This window comes from Orycteropus afer, unplaced genomic scaffold (assembly GCF_000298275.1).
Source record: "Orycteropus afer afer isolate SDZICR_OR568_19922 unplaced genomic scaffold, OryAfe1.0 scaffold00037, whole genome shotgun sequence".
Lineage (NCBI taxonomy): Eukaryota > Metazoa > Chordata > Mammalia > Tubulidentata > Orycteropodidae > Orycteropus > Orycteropus afer.
In genome coordinates, this window is record NW_006921624.1 from 15,095,666 (window position 1) to 15,116,002 (window position 20,337).

A 20,337-nucleotide genomic window follows, 5' to 3' on the forward strand; every position below is an offset into this window, starting at 1 on the left:
CCTGTGGGCTTGGGACCATAGTCGCAGGGGACATCAAGCTCAATTGGCATAACCTATTATATGAAACATTGTTCCACCTCCTACTTTGGCAAGTAGCGACTGGGATCTTAAAAAAGCTAGCAAACTGCCTTCTAGATGCAATAATGGGTTTCTCCTCATCCAGAGCAAAGAAGAATGAAGAAAACCAAAATTCATGGAAACAGTCCTAGCGACTGGTACACAATCCATCCAATCTGCATCCTATACAACTATGAAACCGGAAGAAACAGATGGTGCCCAGCTACCACTGTCATCCACTTGGAAGGGGATCTTTGTAGGAGATCCTTGATAGGAAGGGAGAACAATGTGGAATAAAACTCAAAATCCTTTGGAGAAAAAAAAGGGGGAGGCAGGTTTGCTAGTCCAATAGAGCCTGGTGGAACCACTGGGACTATGGCCCCTAGCTGCCCTTCCGGTCTGGAATTGTATCCACACCCATGATTTCCAGCCAAAGAAAAGACACGCATACGAGTTGAACATTTACCTGAGGTAGATACACTCCTTGGAGAGAACAATCATGGGAGAAAGAAGGGCTGCTTAAGCACAGGGAGACAGCTCAGGGGGCAGGAGTGTATGGAGGGATGGACACTGGGGAGAAAGTGGGAGGGGAGCTGTTGCATTGTGGTAAACTGTGGTCAGTGTCATGAGACAAAGTATATGTGAACTGCTGTATGGAAAGTGAATTTGCTCTGTTAATCTTCACCCAAATCACAATAAAAAAATAAATAAAAAGATTTAACAGAAAGCTGGAGTAATCAGGACAGTTAGGTAATGACAAAAGGATAGATACGTAGATTAATGGGGGCAGAGTAGATAATCTGAAAATAGACCCACACAAATTGCCAGTGTAATTCAATCGTGAAAGGAGAATCTTTTCAACAAACGGTTCTAGTATAAGTGGATATCTGTATTTAGGGGTATAAGGGGAAACATTGATCCTTGTCTTACACCATAATGACACATTAACTGAAAATGGATCTGAGACTTAAAGTAAAACTTAAATCTTTGAAATTTCTTAACTAGAACACAGAAAGCACAGATGATGCAAGGAAATTATATATTACACATCAAAATTTTAAAGGTTCATTGCTTTAAAAAATACCATCAAGAAAACTAAAAAGTAAGCTACAGACTGGAGGGAAATGTTTACAACACGTATATAGACAAATGAGTCTATATTTTTGATTTATCAAAAACTTTTGCAGTTCAATAAGAAGGTGTGTCTTATGACACAGTGGGAGCTCTGGTGGCATAGTGCCTAAGGCATTTGACTGCTAACCAGAGGCGGGTGGTTCACCAGTCCTCGGAAGGAAGACTGGGCAGTTTTACTTCCGTAGTGATACTGCCTCGGAAACCCAAGGATGGGTCGCTGTGAGTCAGATTCGACTCTACGGCAGTTAGTTTGGTTTGGTTTTGGATGACGCAGTGGTTAAGCACTCACCTGCTAGCTGAAAAATCAGTAGTCCGAACCTACCAGCTACTCTGCAAGAGAAAGATGTAGAAATCTGCTTCCATTAAGATGACAGCCTTGGAAATCCTGTGGGAGCAATTCTACTCTATCTTATAGGGTCTCTGAGTTGAAATGGACTCAACAGCAATGAATTTTTGACAATAGGTTTTAGAAAACTAAGAAACGAGCTAAAGAAATGGACCAAAGATTTGAAGAGATACTTTTTCAAAGATAGTGCACAAATGGCAATAAATAAGCACATGGTGGAACGCTCCACCTCAGTAGGGAAATGCAGATTGTATCATCATGTGATGTTTGTACATGCCTGTCAGACTGACTGAAATTAAAATGACCACTGACCCTTCCAAGGATGTGGGGCATCAGTAACTTTCGTACTTTATTGGTGGCAGTGTAAATGGTACAACCACTTTGGAAGAGAGTTTGGCAGTTTCCTAAAAAGTTAAATACGACCTAGCTATTCTACTCTTAGATATTACCAAGTGAGTAGATAAATAAAATGCTGTATATCCATACAATAAAAAGAAATGAACTACTTATAGGTGCAAGAACATAATGCCGAATGAAAGAAATCAGTCAAAACATAATGTCGAATAAAAGAAAAAGAGAGCAAAATATACCTACTATATGCTGCTTTTTATATATAATTCTGTACAATGTTAACTAATTTATAGTGAAAGAAAGCAGATCAGGGGACAAAGTGAAATGGATTGCAAAGGGACAGGAAATTTTCAAGAGTGATGGCAATATTTGTATCTTGGTTGTGATGATGGTTGTGCATGTATAAACATAAATCAGACTCATCAGTTGTGTCCTTTGTATATGTACAGTTTATTATATCTAAATTAGAAAAGAAAAATAAGTCAAATCATTTCACCCTAATGCTGACATCTTCTCCATGGTGCCCCAATTCTTTTAGCATAAATCCCTGTATCTTTACACTTGATTGCAAGGCCCTGTAGCATTCACCCCACTTTAACCTCTTTGACCTCACCATCTTTGACTCTCTCCCTTGGTTCTTCTGTTCACCCTATTGTTGTTAGGTGCTGTCAGGTTGTCTCGGACTCATAGTGACCTCATGTGCAGCAGAATGAAATACTGCCTGATCCTGTGCCAGCTCCACGATTCTTGCTGTGCCCAAGCCCATCGTTGTAGCCACTGTGTCAGTCTACCTTGTTGAGGGCCTTCCCCTTTTTCATTGTTCCTCCACTTTGCCAAGCATGATAGCCTTCTCCAGGGAATGGTCCCTTCTTAGAACATGACCAAAGTAGGTGAGACAAAGTTTGGCTGTTCTCGCTTCCAAGGAGCATTCTGGTTGCACTTCTTCCATGACAGATTTGTTAGTTCTTTTAGCAGTTCATGATACTTTCAGCATTCTTCTCCAACACCATAACTCAAAAGCATCAACTCTTCTTTGATCTTCTTTTTACGTTGTCCATCTCTCACATGCATATGAGGCGACTGAAATTACCATGGCTTGTGTCAAGCACACCTTAGTCTTCAAAGAAACATCTTTGCTTTCAGCACTTGAAAGAGGTCCTTTGCAGCAGATTTGCCCTGTGCTGTACAATGTGTGATATCTTGACTGCCGCTTCCATTGGTGTTGATTGTAGAACCAAGTAATATAAAGTCTTTGACAATTTCGATCTTTTCTCCATTTATCATGATGCTGCTTATTGGTCCCATTGTGATTCTTTGTTTTCTTATATTGAGGTGTGTAATTCATACTGCAGACTGTAGTCTTCAATCTTCATCAGTAAGTATCTCAAGTCATCCTCACTTTCATTGAGCAAAGTTGTGTTGTCTTCATAATGTTGATTGTTAATGATTCTTCCTCCAATCCTGATACCATGTTCTTCTTCATATAGTCCAGCTTCTCGGATTATTTGTACAGCATACAGATTGAATAAGTATGGTGAAAGGAAACAACCCTGATACACTCCCTTCTTGATTTTAAACCACGCAGTGTCTCCTTGTTCTGTTTGAGCGACAGCCTCGTGGTCCATGTACAAGTTCCTCATGAGCACAATTAAGTGTTCTGGAATTCCCATTCTTCTCAGTGTTATCCATAATTTGTTATGATCCACACAATCGAATGCTTTTGCATAGTCAATAAAACACAAATAAACATCTTTCTGGTATTCTTTGCTTTGAACCAGGATCCGTCTGACATCAGCAATGATATCCCTCATTCCATGCCCTCTTCTGGATCCAGTTTGCATTTCTGAAGTTCTCTGTCAATATACTGCTGTAACCTTTTTTGCATTATCTTCAGTAAGGTTTTACTTGTGTATGATATTAATGATATTGTTTGATAATTTCCACATTCTTTGGATCACCTTTCTTTGGAATGGGTACAAATATGGATCTTTTCCAGTTAGTTGGCCAGGTAGCTGTTTTCCAAATCTCCTGGCATAGCCAAGTGAATGCCTGTAGTGCGGCGTCTGTTGAAACATCTCAATGGGTATCCCATCAATTCCTGGAGCCTTGTTTTTTGCCACTTCCCTCAGAGCAGCTTCGACTTCTTCCTTTAATACCATTGGTTCTTGATCATCTGCCACCTTCTGAAATAGACGTACATCAACCAATTCTTTTCGGTACAGTGACTCTGTGTATTCCTTCCATCTTCTTTTGATGTTTCCTGCGTCATTCAATAGATTGTCTGTAGAATCTTTCAGTATTGCAGCTCGAGGCTTAAAACTTCCTCTTCAGTCCTTTCAGCTTTAGAAATGTTGAGTGTGTTCTTCCCTTTTGGCTTTCCAGCTCCATGTCTCTGCATATTTCATTATAGTAATTGTCTTTGTCTTCTTGAGCTGCTCTTTGACATCTTCTGTTTAGCTCTTTTATCTCGTCATTTCTTCCCTTTCCTTTAGCTACTCTCTGCTCACGGGCAAGTTTCAGAGTCTCTTCTGACATCTATTTTGGTGTTTTCTTCCTTTCCTGTGTTTTTAATGACCTTTTTCTTCATGAATGATGTTCTTGATGTCATCCCACAGTTCCTCTGGCTTTCAGTCATTGGTGTTCAGTGCCTCAAATCTATTCTTTAAATGGTCTCTAAATTGAGGAGGGATATAATGTTCTGTTCACAATGCCGACATCCTTTTTCTCAAATGTGCCAGGTATGTTCCCACCTTCAGTCAGTCCACTGATGATTCCTTCTGCCTGGAGTGCTTTTTCCCTAGATAACCTCAGAGAGTTTTGCTTATGCTGCCATCTTTGACCTATCCTGACCATTTCTCTAACACATCCTGCTACTTTGCCTTACCCATCATTCATAGTTTGCTATATTGTCATCTTTGTTGGGTTTAAAAACTTCTCCCTTCCCCCACCAACTCAGTAGTTTACAGTGATTAACATTCTCTCACATGACTTATTGGCAATTCTGAATCAGCTGTTGGGCAGTTCTCCACATGTCTTTTAAACAGAAGATGTCACCCCTATTTGAGACATGGCATTCTTGTGGCAGAGAGAGAAGAATAAGAGAGCTGGTGTAAACTCGGTGCTTCTTAAAGCTTCTTTGTAGAGTTGACATATGTCATGTCTGCTCGTATTACTTGGCCAAAACATATCACATGAGCAAGCCCAGTATGAATTGCAGGAGACACTGCAAGTCATTGACTGGCTAGAGTTATATGGATGGGAGGGCAAATGAATACTTGGCAGGAATAATAACAAAATCTCCCATATCCCCCCTTATGTTTAACTGAATCCTCCTTATGTTTAACTGAATTAGAGTGTCTAGCATAAATTTCCTTAGTTGCTCATATCTGTTTCAAAGCCTCTTGTTAAGTTCTTTTTCTTTAAAACATTTTTAATCTTTTTCCATTAATTTATTCCTTTATGCCTTAAATATAGTTCTGTCTGGTGTAAAAATGAATCCTTTCATCTGTGATCCTGAACTCCTTGAATGTAAGTTAAGCAAAGACAGAGATTGTTGTCTGCTTTTTTCATTGCTTCCTCAGCATTGGAAGAATGTTTGGCTCATAATGTGTTTTCAGTTAATTTTTGTTGAATGGATTCCATTCTCCCTTACTTTATAGTTATTCTGTCAGTCATTCCCAGTTCCTGTGTCTTCACTTACTATCAGTTCTCTCTGCTAGCTCTATCCCTGTAATCTCTTACAACTGTATTTTCTTGAACTATTATGATAAATCAGTTACATATTTTACAAATTACATTAAATAATTCTCTTTATTGAAGAGAAAAGATTATATGAGCTTTCAGTGCCTCTGAATATAAAGCCTACATACTTCTGCCTATAAATATACTCATCTCCGTAACATTTAAAAACAAACAAAAAAATCTCCCTTTGTCTTTTGTAATCTGACTTCTCATGTTGCTCTAAAACTATTGCCTTTACCTTTTCCATTTCTCATTTTCTTCAACCTTTATTGAGACTTCTCCCTCCCTCCTTTGAAACTCTCTTCTTCTAGATTCTTTGTTGTTGTTGTTATGTGCTGTGGAGTTGGACCCAACTTGTAGCAAACCCTCCTTGGGTTTCCGAGGCAGTATCACTACAGAAGTAGATTGCCCAGCCTTCCTTTCAAGGAGTGGCTGGTGGGTTTGAACTGCCAGCCTTCTGGTTAGCCATCAGATGCCTCAGGCACTACACTACCAGGGGTCCCTCTAGATTCTTAGATTCACTGGTTTTTCTATTTTTATGGCTATTTACTTTTTCTCTTTTCCTTAGAATGTTTCTCTTCCTTCTTCTGCTTTATACTTCCAGGCTCAGTTTTCACTCTCTTCATCTTGTCTTGAGCCTTTTCAATGGCGCTGTCATTCATAGGACTTCTACATTGGTTTCCACACAGATGATTTACAAGTCTGTGTCTCTGCTTGTAATGGTTATACTGAATGTGCCCCTCATTTCCACTCATAGGCATTTCCATTTAAGCATCTTACCGCCATGTTAAATTTGACATATCCAAAACCAAGTTAATTATTTTTCTACTAGAACTGTCTCCATTTTTGTTGTTGTTGTTGATACTAGTCACCAAGCTCCTAAAAAGGAAGGAAAGAAGACCAGTATTTGTTTAATATCTAAGACAGACTCAGCCCTGTGCTATCCAAGCACATACCATCTAGCTTGAGTCCTACCTCCTGAGAAACCTTCACCAACCAATCACAGTGAACCCTCTATGATTCCGTCTTCTCAGACCATCTGCAGTGCATTTGTGTTTATAACTAGACCCTCAGCATATAAATACCCTGTCTGTCATTCACCTTTTTAATTTGTAAGCTTCTCATAGGAGAGGATTTTGCCTTAGATTTCTTTTATCAGAACAGTACCACATAGATAAGAGTAGTAAGACTTAATAATTATAACTGTGGTATCAAAACAAGGCTCTGAATAAGGGTAAGAATCTCAGCCTAATCTAGAACTCAGAAACTCAAAATGTAGTTAAGCTGTATGTGTAAACCTAGAACCCACCTGAAAGGAATTTGTCTCTGTAGGTGGCAGAGGCCATTTACTTATACATCAGGGCTCACTTGTGGAATAGATCTTTACTTCAGGACAGAATGTCTTTATCGGCGATACACTCTCCTAAAGCCGTGTTATATTGCTTTGTAAACTTTCCTAGAAGGCAGTTTATTTATTTTCGCTTCTCTTCCCCATTAGGTGCACCAGGTATAATTTCCTCACCATATGCAGGGGCTGCTGGATTTGGCCCAGCCATTGGATTTCCTCAAGCTACAGGTGACTGTTTTTAAATTAAATTTAAAATGTTTTTTTAATGAAGTTCTACATTTTCTAGGAACTTACAGGATGAAAGAGTGTAACGTGTTTGCAGAACTCACAGTAAAAGCCTAATGTGCTCCAGCCGTACAGGTGGCCCCTTGGACGTGTGCACACGTACAACTTCCATGTGTTTTATACAGAATTCTCTCTGGTTCCACTCTAACCAAACCAAAACCAAACTCACTGCTATCAAGTCGATTCTCACTCCTAGCGATCCCCTTTTGGATTTCCAAGGCGGCAAATCCTTACGGAAGTAGATTACCCAGTCTTCCTTCTGTGGAGTGGCTGGTAGGTTTGAACTGCCAGTCTTCTAGTTAGCAGTCAAATGCCTTAGGCACTATGCCACCAGTCGAAGCTCCATTAATTTCCATTATATGGTCTGCATCACTTATACTTCCCTTGGGTACAGATTACTATGTAACCTATGTAATCATAGGTTGATTACGTTAAATAACCTTAGATTTGCCTTTTCAATTATTATATAGAATGTATAAGCTGCTTCTGTCTTTGCTGATAAACTTATCAGTTATATGTTGAACAGACCTATGTCTTACTAGCCCTCAGTACAATTGGTATGCAATTGGTAAATATTTGAATTAATAAATATTTACTATTCAGCTTCTTTAGGAAACCTCTTTGGCATTAGTTAAGAAGATAGAGGGGGTATATACCATTTATTTCAAGGGGGAGATATATATAAATCTATTTTCCTATTTAACCAAGGGAGATAATTAACAGATAGTTGTTGGTTAATACTTTCATAATGACTTCTGACTTTTTTGCAAATATAAAAGCTAATTTGATCATAATTTAAGAAGAAGGAAAAAAGTGACTTTGTAGTTTTAGCTCTGGTGCCTAGGGATAATACTCTGAAGTGGGTGATTAAGGGGAGTGAGTGGCATAGTGTTAAGCCCATATATATATATATAATATATATATGTTGTTGTTATTTGCCGGCAAGTCAGACCCGACTCACAGCGACCCCTCATTGGGTTTCCAAGGCAGTATCACTACAGAAGTATATTGCCCATCTTCCTTCCGAGGAGTGGCTGGTGGGTTTGAACCGCCAGCCTTTTGATTAGCAGTCAAGTGCTTTAGGCACTATGCTACCAGAGCTCCTATATATATAATATTATATTATATTATATTATATTATATTATATATATATTAAGATTCCAGCTTCCAGCTGATTCAATGAATATAACTCTAATTTTCAGTTGCAGCTTAGCTGCTCTCTGGCAGTAATCTTTACACACCACCCTTCAAATACTGAGATTTTGAACTTTTTGAGAAAGAGGGTGGTGTTAACTAGACAGGAAAGAGCGATAGGAAGGTTGAAATTTAAATTTTCATGTTTTGGTGGTTTTAAGACATCTTAATATATGTTTGAGGAGCCATGGTGGCACAGAGTTAAAGCGCTTGGCTGCTAACTAAGATCTGTGGTTCAAACTCACCAGCCACTTAGCTGGAAAAAGATAGGACAATCTGCTTCCATGAAGATTTATAGCCTTGGAAACCTTGTGGGGCAGCTGTACAGTTGCTATGAGTCAGAATCAACTCAACACCAATGGATTTTTCTGGTTTAATATATGTGTAATTGAATGTTCTGCATAGCCCATTAAAATAAAGGCATTACACGTAGTTTTATTTATTTGAAGAGTCCAGAAGTTTAATTGGTAGGCATTTGAAAGCAGTGGTAGGGGTTTGTTTGTTTTTTTTTTCCCCCCTCATTGTAGATATTCTGGTATTTCTTTTGGACATAATCTGTATAAAATACTTACTGGATGCTAAGAAGAAGTTTAAAAAAAAAAAACAGTAAAAGAGGGCTTCTGACTTGATAAGACTTGTAAGATCTAATAGAGAATGTGTATATACACACAGCCAGGAGCCCTGGTGGCACAGTACTTAGAGCACTCGGCTGCAAACTGAAAGGTCAGCAGTTTGAACCCACCAGCCACTCCATGGGAGAAAGATGAGGCAGTCTACTTCCATAAAGATTTACAGCCTTGGAATCCCTCTGGGGCAGTTTTTCTCTGTCCTAGAGTGTTGCTGTAAATCAGAATCAAGACAGCAGTGATGGTTTTGTTTTTATACACACACAGATACACCCTCTACCTACAGTGTAGCTAAGCTGTATTCTGAACTTGTATGTAATAGGCCTATAGACAATAACAAAAGTTATCCAGAAGTTGATTAGATTAAAAGGACAGAGGAAGAGGTTATAAGAAGGGCTATTGCCTATGGATTTCATGTAGAACTCTCTATCCAGAGGACATGGCCTGCATGGTTTCAAAATATTTTTCCAGCAGTATCGATGATGGTAGTAATGACCTTCTTACATTGTCAAGCAAAACAGGCTGAATGTAAAATATATTGCAACTTAATTACATAATTTGTGGTTAAGTAGCCACTCTGTCTGTTGTAAGGAATTTGGAGCTTAAAGAATCAATAAATTAAGTAGCTGATTCATTTCATATAAACTGCACGTTTTACATTAGACAGTTGTAAACAAGAGAACACAAATAAATAGGGGGACCTTCTGGGGAGGTATGCTGTTTAAAGTGTAGTGTATAGCGTCAATATTGAAGTGTCATAGAACTTTCAGTAGTTCTTGAATAGCTATGAGAGTATATACAGCTCTCAATATCCAGCTACAGAAGAATATTGAATTCAGTATGTCCATTGCAGGTGGTAATAATGTTTATGCAGCACTTTAGAGGTTACATATCGATCTTCTCATATGGAATGTCATACAGCACTACACAGGATGCGTGCTTTTGCTGAAGGACATACTTTCTTAATACAGCTGATTTTCTGGTGAAGTCAGTGTGAAAATTACATCTATTTTATAAAAATGTACTAGAATATATCTATTTCAAGAAACAAAGAGAGTATCTATAGTTGATCGATCTCTAAAAAAATCTGATGGCTTTGAAGACCACTGAGTCTAGTTACTCTACAAAGAACTATGTGAAAATAAAGTGTTGAGTATGATGGCAACAAATAAGGAACTCAACTTCCAGACAACAAATAAGGGACTGAGCTTCCAGACAGACTCTGTGGGGCAGAACTGGCCATTGATATCCTATGGGAGCAATGACACATTTTCTTCTACATTTTTGCTTTTGTCTCCATTTATTTGCTTAAGTTATATTAAATGGTAGAATTCTTTAGATAACTACCATCTGAAATGAAATGCTTTTGATGTTTTAAAAGGTCTTTCAGTCCCTGCTGTTCCTGGAGCTCTTGGTCCTCTTGCAATCACCTCTTCTGCTGTCACTGGAAGGATGACCATTCCGGGGGCTGCTGGCATACCAGGAAATTCAGTCCTGCTCGTCACCAATCTCAATCCTGATGTGAGTTGAAAAGTATTATATGTAAATAGTCAATCAGGAGGAGGAATAGTAGCTTATGATCTAAGTTTGTATGCAAATGAAATGTTTAAAGATTTTACTAAAATTCATCACTAGTATATATAGAAGAAGCATATAAAATCAAAGGTTTAAACAAAGTCACATGTTTTTATTACATTGTAAGTAAACTTATTTTAAATGTTTACTTACATTTTTTAGTTACTTATGTTTTTTATTATCCTCTTCAAACAGCTGATCACACCACATGGGCTTTTTATTCTATTTGGTAAGTTCATTTTTGCTATTTTTAATATTATCTTTTACTGTTATCTTTAGGTGTGAATTAAGTATATTTGTTCATTCAGTGATATTTATTGGTTACCTCTGTCTAGCAGTGTGTTTGACACTGAGGATAGAGTAGTGACCAAGTCTTAGGAAGTAATTGCAATAAAGTTTTATAATAGGGGAAATACAGATTGTAATGGGAGCATAGGAGCTCTGGTAGCATAGGACTTAAGGCATTTGTCTGCTAACCAGAAGGCTGGTGGTTAAAACCCACCAGCCGCTCCTCGGAAGGAAAGTTGGGCAGTGTACTTCCACCTCAGAAGTCATACTGCCTCAGAAACCCAAGGAGGGGTCGCTGTGAGTCGGATCTGACTGGACAGCAGTGAGGTGGGCTTTTTTTTTTTTTTTTTTTAATTTAATGGGAGCATATAACAAGAGGACTGCTAAAGGGGCAAGGAGGGGCCGTCTTTTGACCTTCTCTAACTACACAAGAGGAAGACAGGATCACCATCAGCAGCCCAAGGCCTGTTCCTATGAAGCCAGACATGCTGCCACTCTCCAGCTCTCTTACCAGCCTTGACACCAACCATCCCTCCCACAACACCCACCATCTCTTTGCTGGCTTTGATAAATCACTGCAGTGGCCACCGGAAATCACAGATTTTGGGGTTTACTAGGGAAGCAACAGGCTGTAATTCAAGAATCCGCTCAGAGTACGGTTCTTCAATCAGGACAGTCTCCCCTCTGCCGTGCCCTTAGACACGCCTGTCTGTCCTTTGCTTCTTGGTCTCGCCTCCGTCTCTGTGGGCCAGGTAAGCCTACTGTTCTATCCTACGCCTCTTGGTTCCACTGCCACCATCTCTCAGCTGGGCATCTCACAGCCAGCAGTGAGATCCCCCTTTGCCTCTACGAGGGCCCAATTTAAGGCTGGCAGAGTGGCAAAACTAACCAATCCTAACATCAGAGTTCTACATACTTGAGAAAGAGAGAACTTTCCCAGAAGATTACTTAGTGCTGCTCCAACAGAAATACCCCAGGTGGATGACTTTAACAGTCAAGAGTTTAAAAGCAGCTACTAAGTTGCTCAAGGCAAATTCCACCACTGAGTTAATTGCCAGTCTTATTCTAGGAAATAATTACTACCAGCTGCCCAGCCAAGTTGACAGATGTTTGCATGGTCCTGCCCAGTAATCTGGTGGGAGTTACAAAGACTATGGGTAGAAAAGCCATACCATGCAACTCACAAAACTTCAGGGACCTGACCTAGCAGAAAGAATCAAGGAAGACCTACCAATAGAATTGATAGTTACCTTGATTTATGAAAAATGAGTAAGAGTTAGTCATGCAGAAAGTGAGAACAAATGTTTTTTCCTGGCAGGGTGACATAGAGATAGATACTAGCACAAGGAAGTGAAGGAGTCCAGTGAAGAGTGTAAAGGAGAAACGTGTTGAATCTGAACAAATGGACCAAGTCACACTGTAGACCCTCCTACCTGTGATTTCATTGCTATAAAACTTGCTAAAAACTTTTTTTCCATATTGATTTATATAAAAACAGATCAGTATAAGCAAGAATTTCATTATTTTCTTCCTGCTTAGCAGCAAATCATTGTGCATGTCCTCTGGGATGTGGGACTGACTTTGGGGAACACTAAAAAAGTTGGATGAGATCGATCAAGAGACTGTTGTGGTCATCTTTGATGGTAGTGAGGATGAGGAGAAGGGGACAACTGTGAGTGATATTTAGACCATATAATCAACAGGTGTTGGTGATTGATTGGATGGATGTAAGGTTTTAAGTAAAGGGAGAAGTCAAAAGGTGGCTTCCAGGTGTCTGACTTGAGCCACTGTGTGAATGGGGCTATCCTTTGCCCATAGAGTTAGTTAACACAGAAGTGAGGAGATTAATCTGTTCGGGACAGGTTAAGTTTGAAGTGCATGTGGGACATCCACATGAAATGAATTAGATAAATAAATCTGAAACTTGGGAGATACAAATATGGCAGCATGGATATGAAATTACCCAGGGAGTGTATGTAGTATGAGAAAAAAACCTTTATATATATTTAATAATATCTTCAAACATTACATAATCAGACACTAAAAACTTGTTTTTTATTTAATTAGGCGTGTATGGTGATGTCCATCGAGTGAAGATTATGTTTAATAAGAAAGAAAATGCCTTGGTTCAGATGGCAGATGCAAATCAGGCTCAACTAGGTACTACTGACGGATGATGATGATGATAGTCTGCTCTTCCTATACAGGAAGTTTCCTTCAAAATAAGCTTGTTAACAGCTAGTAAGAGTGTATTACAGAGTAGCATTTTTTTTATGTTTATATCTGCATTATTATTTGGACTTACATGCTTTAGGATCAAAAAATATTTTTACTCTAAAGTCTGAAGTGTATTTATCTACTTGAACATATTGTTGATGTTTAGAGCTTTGACTGTTGGATTTTTCCATTAAGATTAGACTAGTAAATGTGACTTGTTTAGTTTAGTTTATTTATTTGTTCCCTTCCATTAGTTTTCTGGAACTGTTGAATGGCTTACAATCTTAGGCAAAACTCATAATGACAGTGCAACAAAGTGTTGTTGCAAAGCCTCACTGTTATAAGGGCTATTATAATATTACTACTACTATTTTTAAAAAATGTTTTGCTTGAGATTAAACTAATAGATTGAGTAACCATTTACTGAGCACTTACATTCTAGCCATTCTGCTAGGATGAAAGTTATTTATTATTTGTTTGTTTGTTTGTTTTTAATGCTGTTAGAATAGTAAAACCAAGTCACTTAATTTTTTTTCACTGTAGTAGTATTTGGATTTAAAACCATTTTAACCCTCAAATGGACAGTATAATCTTAAATGACTAAATAAAATGAATTAATGCTAACATACATTACAGAGGATCTGTCTTGATACCCAAACTTGATTTATTGTCTCCTTGTGTACCAGCAATGAACCATCTTAGTGGTCAGAGACTTTATGGAAAAGTGCTTCGTGCCACATTGTCCAAACATCAAGCAGTTCAGCTTCCCCGAGAGGGACAAGAAGACCAAGGTCTGACTAAGGATTTCAGCAACAGTCCTTTGCATCGCTTTAAAAAGCCCGGCTCTAAAAACTTCCAGAATATCTTTCCACCATCAGCCACTCTACATCTTTCTAACATCCCGTATGTACTTCATTAGTTGTTATTCATTCAGATAGTTGATAACTTTAAAATATGTGGCTTGGGAGATATAATATACTCGGAAATTAATTCTGACTGAGCAGTTGTTGTGGTCACCAGTTTCTGTGAGATAATAGCTTATTTGCTATATTGCTTTTAAGGTTATCTCTTCAGTCACATACTACCAAAGTGAAAGTTACCAGTAATTTGAAAGTTTCTTCCTTAATAGGGAATTTGCAACTACAGGTAGTCCTTGACTTATGATAAAATTCCTATGACTTTGTTAATTCTGTCAATTACCTCTTTTTTTTTTTTTTTTTTTTTGGTTTTCATTATTGCCTTTTATTATCAGCTTTATAAATCCAGTCGTTGAACATGTGTGAGGGAACATCTGAAAACATCAGCAAAAGATTCACTGCAGCATTGAAGGCAGTGCATATTAATGATAAGATGTACAAAAAGCCCAGATGGTCGTAAGTGCGATTCGTGTGGTTTGTCGTAACTCAAATATGTCATAACTTGGGAACTACCTGTAGTTGCCTTTCAGTTATGAAAATAAGTTTCTGCAGAAATACTCCATTGGTACCCACTTGTCAAAACCTTTGTAGAGAACTCTTAAGTAGCCAATATAGCAATGTCAAATAATGTGAATTTGTTTAAAAATTCTCTACATTGTTTAAAGCCATATGTCAGCTCCTTAAAAGCTGAAAGGTATTTCTACATGACCACTCTGTAGCTCTTTGTTAACCAGGGTTACAATTAACTTGGTCTCTAGTTGTCTTCTAACCCAGGAGATGACAAATGACAGCCTGTGTGCCAAAGCCCTCTGTTTCTCCGTGAGCTGTGAACTAAGTGTATTTTTTACATTTTTAAAGGGCTGGAAAAAAATCAAAAGGAGAATTTTTTGTCACATGAGAAGATTCAGTTAATTCATATTTGTTGTTGTGGTTGTTGTGTGCCGTCGAGTCGGCCCCGACTCATAGCGACCCCTCCTTGGGTTTCCGAGGCAGTATCACTACGAAAGTAGAATTGCCCAACCTTCCTTCCGAGGAGTGGCTGGTGGGTTTGAACCTCCAGCCTTCTGGTTAGCAGTCAAGTGCCTTAGGCACTATGCTACCAGAGCTCCTTAATTCATATTTAGACCTCCATAAATAAGGTTTCATGGAACATAGCCACACTCACTCACTCACTTATTGCCCATGACTGCTTTTGTGCCACAACAGTAAAGTTAAAGAGTTGCAATAGGTGTGTATGGCCCACAAAGCCTGAGATCTTTCACTGTCTGGCTCTTTTCCAAAAACATCTGCCTACCCCTGTTCTAGCTTGAAATCTTTGACCTGCAAAAATCGTGGTTTTGTATAGCAAAAACATCTGCCTACCCCTCTTCTGGCTTGAAATCTTTGACCTGCAAAAATCGTGGTTTTGTATAGCTAAAACTAATATACAGAGTGAGATAAGCTTTGGAAAGGAGCAAAGGTGGGTGTGTGTGTGTGTGTGTAAAAACAAAGGGGTGTGTGTGAAAACAAAGGCTGAAGGGAAGAGGAGTAAAGTTGTGAAACATTGACAATCCGATTGGGAACTGAACAGGCATAAAAGTAATTGTTCATTTACCACAATTTAAAAAAAATCCTGTTCCATGAAGAAATTAGTAACAGTCAATCAAAATTGTGTTAAATGCTTACCCTACCAGCTAGTGTCTAGTTAGGCTACATGGAAGAACCTTTCATCTGAGCTGGGTAATGAAGCAAACCTCATACCAGCTAGGAAACTCGGACAAGTCACTTAGGAAAAAAAAAATTTAGATGACATAGATTTAAAAATTGAGCAGCTCATCAGTATAGAGGCAGGTATATGGACATCATATTTAGAAATTAAGGCAGGTCCCTGTCTTTATTAGCTTCTTAAATATGTTATGCAGAAGCTGGCCTCTACTTGCAACCTGTAGTTAGAAGAAGGAAAGGACATATTTTGAACCATCTATTAAGTCCTAGGGACTTTATTGCATGTATTACCTCTTTTATTCCCTATAATAACCTTTTGAAGTAAAATCATTTGTTTCATTTTGTCAGTGAAATTGGGAAGTGACACAGCAAGTGGGTAAGAAATAGCAGGTGAGTTCAGGTGTCTGCCTGCAGAGCCAGTTACTGCTTCACTGCGTCATCCTAGCCGGCACCCACAAGAAAAGAAAGAGTCTACGTTCATTCAGTTGACTCATTTGATAGACTGCTATCTTAGTTATCTACTGTTGGATAACAGATCATCCCAAAAGTTAGCAGGTAACACAATAGTCAGCATCTCACACCATTGCTGTCAGTCAGGAATCCAGGAATGGCTTAGTTGGTTTTGGCAGAGAGCCTCGTAAGGGTGCAGTTAAGATAATCAGGTGGGCTATACTCATCTGAATGCTTGACAGGGGCCAGAGGCTCCACTTCCAAGGGTGCTCATTCTTGTGCCTGATCATTGAGAGAAGGTCTTGGTTTCTTGCCACAACGACCTCTCCATAGGGCCACTTGAGTATCCTTGTGAAATGGCAGCTGACTTCTTTCAAGAGAGGGCAAGGTGGAGGGAGCAGTGACTCTTGTGACCTACCGTCAGAAGTCACACTTTGTCAGTTTGCAGTAATCCTAACGATTGCAGCAAGTATGTCTGTTTACTATGGGAAAGGATGATCCAAGGCCATGAATACTCAATCACTGCCATCAAGTCGGTTCCAACTCGGTGAGGTGTGAATATTAGGAAGCAAGAATTGAGTGCCATCTTAGAGTCTGGTACCACATCCACCTCTTCAGAATTACCCTGAAAGCAGTTGAAAATGTAGAACTCTAGCCATCGCAGATAAGTCAGAGCTTAATTACTGAAGCCAGTGGTGTGGATAATAATCACTTTATAAGAATAAATAGTAGAAACAATTTCTTGCCCTTTATATACCTGCTCTTGTCTTTGCAGAGGTTTAAAATAAAACTTCGATTGTATGTGGACACGTGTCAACCTTGAACACCTTTGGGGCCCTACCAAATCATGTCTTCAGCGCGTGGCTTTTGACTACTATCTGTCTGCAGTGTGAAATACTCTAGAGATTTGGTGAACGCCGATTTAATCTTTGCTTCCTTTGAGATTTGGGGCTCAAGATAGTTGACTTTACATCTCTGTGATCTTTTCACAGCCCTTCTGTCACAGTGGATGATCTGAAGAACCTTTTCACAGAAGCTGGATGTTCAGTGAAGGCTTTTAAATTTTTTCAGTAAGTCCTTTGAGAAATACATTAACATTATTTAATATGGTGTGCAAAATTTTAGAATAATTCAGTGAAGTCTTCTGGGGGAGGGGACAAGGAAGTTGGGGAGCAAAATTAATTCTAAATACGTTTTACATTTTTTTATCATTTTCAGGAAAGATCGCAAAATGGCACTCATTCAGTTGGGGTCCGTGGAAGAGGCAATCCAGGCCCTCATTGAGCTTCATAACCATGACCTTGGAGAAAATCACCACCTCAGAGTTTCCTTTTCAAAATCCACAATCTGACTTTTCTGTGAATTTTTCTCTAAGACTGGACCGTGATTTCGTGAAACCTTCAGACAAAGACTGAAACAGCTCAAGACCAATTCTGCCTCTTTCACAAAAACAACTAAAAACTCCTACTGAGTTTGATATTGAAGTATATTAACAAATCAAGGGTGTTCCTTTATTCCCCTGCTAGTATGTGATCTATAAAAAGGTTTATTTTTCCTTTACACCGTAGTTTTTTTGAAAATAACCTTCAGAAAAAAATATTTTTCAGGACTTTAATCTCCTTATTGAACTGAATCTCAAGAGGGCAGATTTTCTTTGAGTTTGAGTCCAGATCCGCCTTACCCAACATTTCTAACCCCCTTTGTACTTTGAAAAATTTAAACATATGGACTTTTTAAATTACTTGATATATGTATTTTAAATCACTTATGACACGTTTTTAGCTTTATGATTCAGAAGTTTGACCCCTGTAGGAAATGATGTTCATTGATAAATTATTTGCCATAGATTGATAGTTGTTATTACGATACACCAACAACTTGAGTTGTATTGGAAGCAGATTTATAAACTTCCATGTTTTCTTTTCACTGGTTTCTTTTTCCTCTGGGTGATACTCCTTTGAATGATACGTGTCTTGAACTGTGTGGTTACTCGGAGAAGTGAAGCGTCTCCACTGTCCCCAGGGGCTTTAAGGTGTCAGAACTAATAACTTCAGTAGGAAAAATCATGTTTTAAATTTCAAAATGACACTTACTTGTTAAGTAATATATGACGATCTTGGAAAATTTAAAAGGAAAAATAATCCTACTTATAAACTACTTTTTTACAGTTGTTTTCAGAAAAAAGTTTACAGTCTTAAGGAAACTATTCAGGTCTATCATATGGTTTGACAGATTTTTTAAAAGTTATTTTTGGTAAGGTCTTCTTTTAGAAAAAGAAATCACCAGGGTTTTTGTACCACTGTAATTCTCTAACGCGTGTCCAGAGTCCCTGTGTACTTCCTTTGTTTCTTCTTATGTGCCTTATTATGTGCTTATGATACAGTAGTTTAGAGTTTATCTCAATATCCTGGATGCTGTATTGTGGGCTTGTTGAGCATTCTGTTCTTTTTCTTTCCCTGTTTGCTAAGGATTTGAAAGATTTTTTTCATTGCAATTTTAAATAGTTTTCAATAAGTAATAGTTTTTATTCAAATTTTTGGTGCTTTGGTGCAGACGTGGGGTGGGGGAGGGTGGATGGCTTTTGGAATAAGTCAGTGCACACCTGTAGGCCTCTTGGAGTTGTACCTGATGGCAGTCATTGCCAGTCACAGCATACCAATCTGGGCTGTAAAATGTAAATTCATGGATCTTGTGTCATCTTTATCACCCATCAGAATTTGTCTCAGGATTTCTTGGTTTTCCTCAGTACTCAAGTGAGAACTTGTTTTCCTTGTTAATGTAACTTGATTACTGAGTGCCCACATAAACTGAGTATGAGAAGGTGGGTCTCTGTTTCCCTTCCCCCTTCCCTCCCTCCAATTCTCCTTCTCTGGTTGAATGTAAGAGTACATTTTAATGTCGCTTCTGTGACTGTATAATGTCGGATTATTTCCTTTGAGTAAGAAACTTTGCTTTTGTTAGTTACTGCTTCAAAGCTTGATCAGGTGTTTTAAAAGCAGAATTTGTCAAAAGGATCAGTTTTGTCCAGTTCCTTTACACTTTTCAGATTCTCAGAGTGGCTCATCTCAACTTTTAAAAGAATATCTCAGTCTCTATGTACATTCCAGCAATTAATTTGAACACGGGGAGGCTTTTCCAAGAGAAATACTACAAAAATTAAGAGACTACAAGAGCTGTTTTAAGTGGTTAAAAGCAAACTTCTCCCAACCCTGGGCAACAGTTAACTAACTGGGAGACTAGAAAGGGGGGCGCTGAGCTGAGACCCTACAAATGGATCATGTTAGTACTGGCTGAATAGATGAGTATATTTATTTACCTACTTGGATTTTTTTGTTTTCCACTTACAGAGTATAATTTTATCTAACACTGAGAGGAGGGAAAAGAATTTCTTTGAGAAATCCTCCAAAATGTCCTTCTTTCCCCCCCGCCACATTATTATAATTTTCAGTGGCATGTTAAATTGGACTGTTTCACTTGCTTTAAGTTAGGAATTACTGTGTAATTTATTAAGTCATGAGTCTCATAACATTCACTGTAAGTAAAACAAGCGTTGCTGAGAGCAGGAGGGAGAGGGTAATGGTGTTGAATGTAATTTTGAAGCAGGGAGTGGCCTTCAGATTGAGAGACATTTGAATCCTGTTCAGGGATTTGTGTATGTGTATAGATAAATGTACACACACACACACTCCTCCAATATTGTACAGACACATGCACATTACATATGTTTAATTTATTAACGAGGCAAAAGAAAGATTTGGAGAAGTAGAATATTCTTGTTTAAAAATAGGCTGTTTGAAACCATCAGTTTGTGTCTACAATTAGCTGTAATACATGGATGTTGTCCATATTTGGCTGTTTGCTGTTTGAATTATAGAGGTCTACAATCTTTCTGTTGGCATGGTTTCTGTAAAAGGATTTAAAAAAAAATCAGGGTGGTGGAAAAACTCGATCTGTGTATTTCTATTTTGGCATGCATTTACTCCATACCTTCTAGGCAGTGGTTTCTCGCGGTTGATCTGTCATAGTATTTATTTATTTACTTTATTTTAAGAAGTATTGTCTTATCACTTGTGGAGGTGTTTTGACTTTCACACAAAGTAAAT

The 20,337-nt window shown here is 38.4% G+C and overlaps 1 protein-coding gene across 1 annotated transcript in view; it reads left to right on the forward strand.

Moving 5' to 3' along the window:
• Window positions 1-17,585, forward strand: part of PTBP3 (polypyrimidine tract binding protein 3) — a 78,210-nt gene extending 60,625 nt beyond the window's left edge. The window contains exons 7-13 of the mRNA XM_007936713.2: window positions 7,128-7,205; window positions 10,465-10,604; window positions 10,854-10,887; window positions 13,014-13,106; window positions 13,850-14,066; window positions 17,227-17,304; window positions 17,453-17,585. Coding sequence (XP_007934904.1) covers window positions 7,128-7,205; window positions 10,465-10,604; window positions 10,854-10,887; window positions 13,014-13,106; window positions 13,850-14,066; window positions 17,227-17,304; window positions 17,453-17,585 — 773 coding nt within the window. The remainder of the gene's footprint in view (window positions 1-7,127; window positions 7,206-10,464; window positions 10,605-10,853; window positions 10,888-13,013; window positions 13,107-13,849; window positions 14,067-17,226; window positions 17,305-17,452) is intronic.
• The last annotated feature ends 2,752 nt before the right edge of the window (window positions 17,586-20,337 follow it).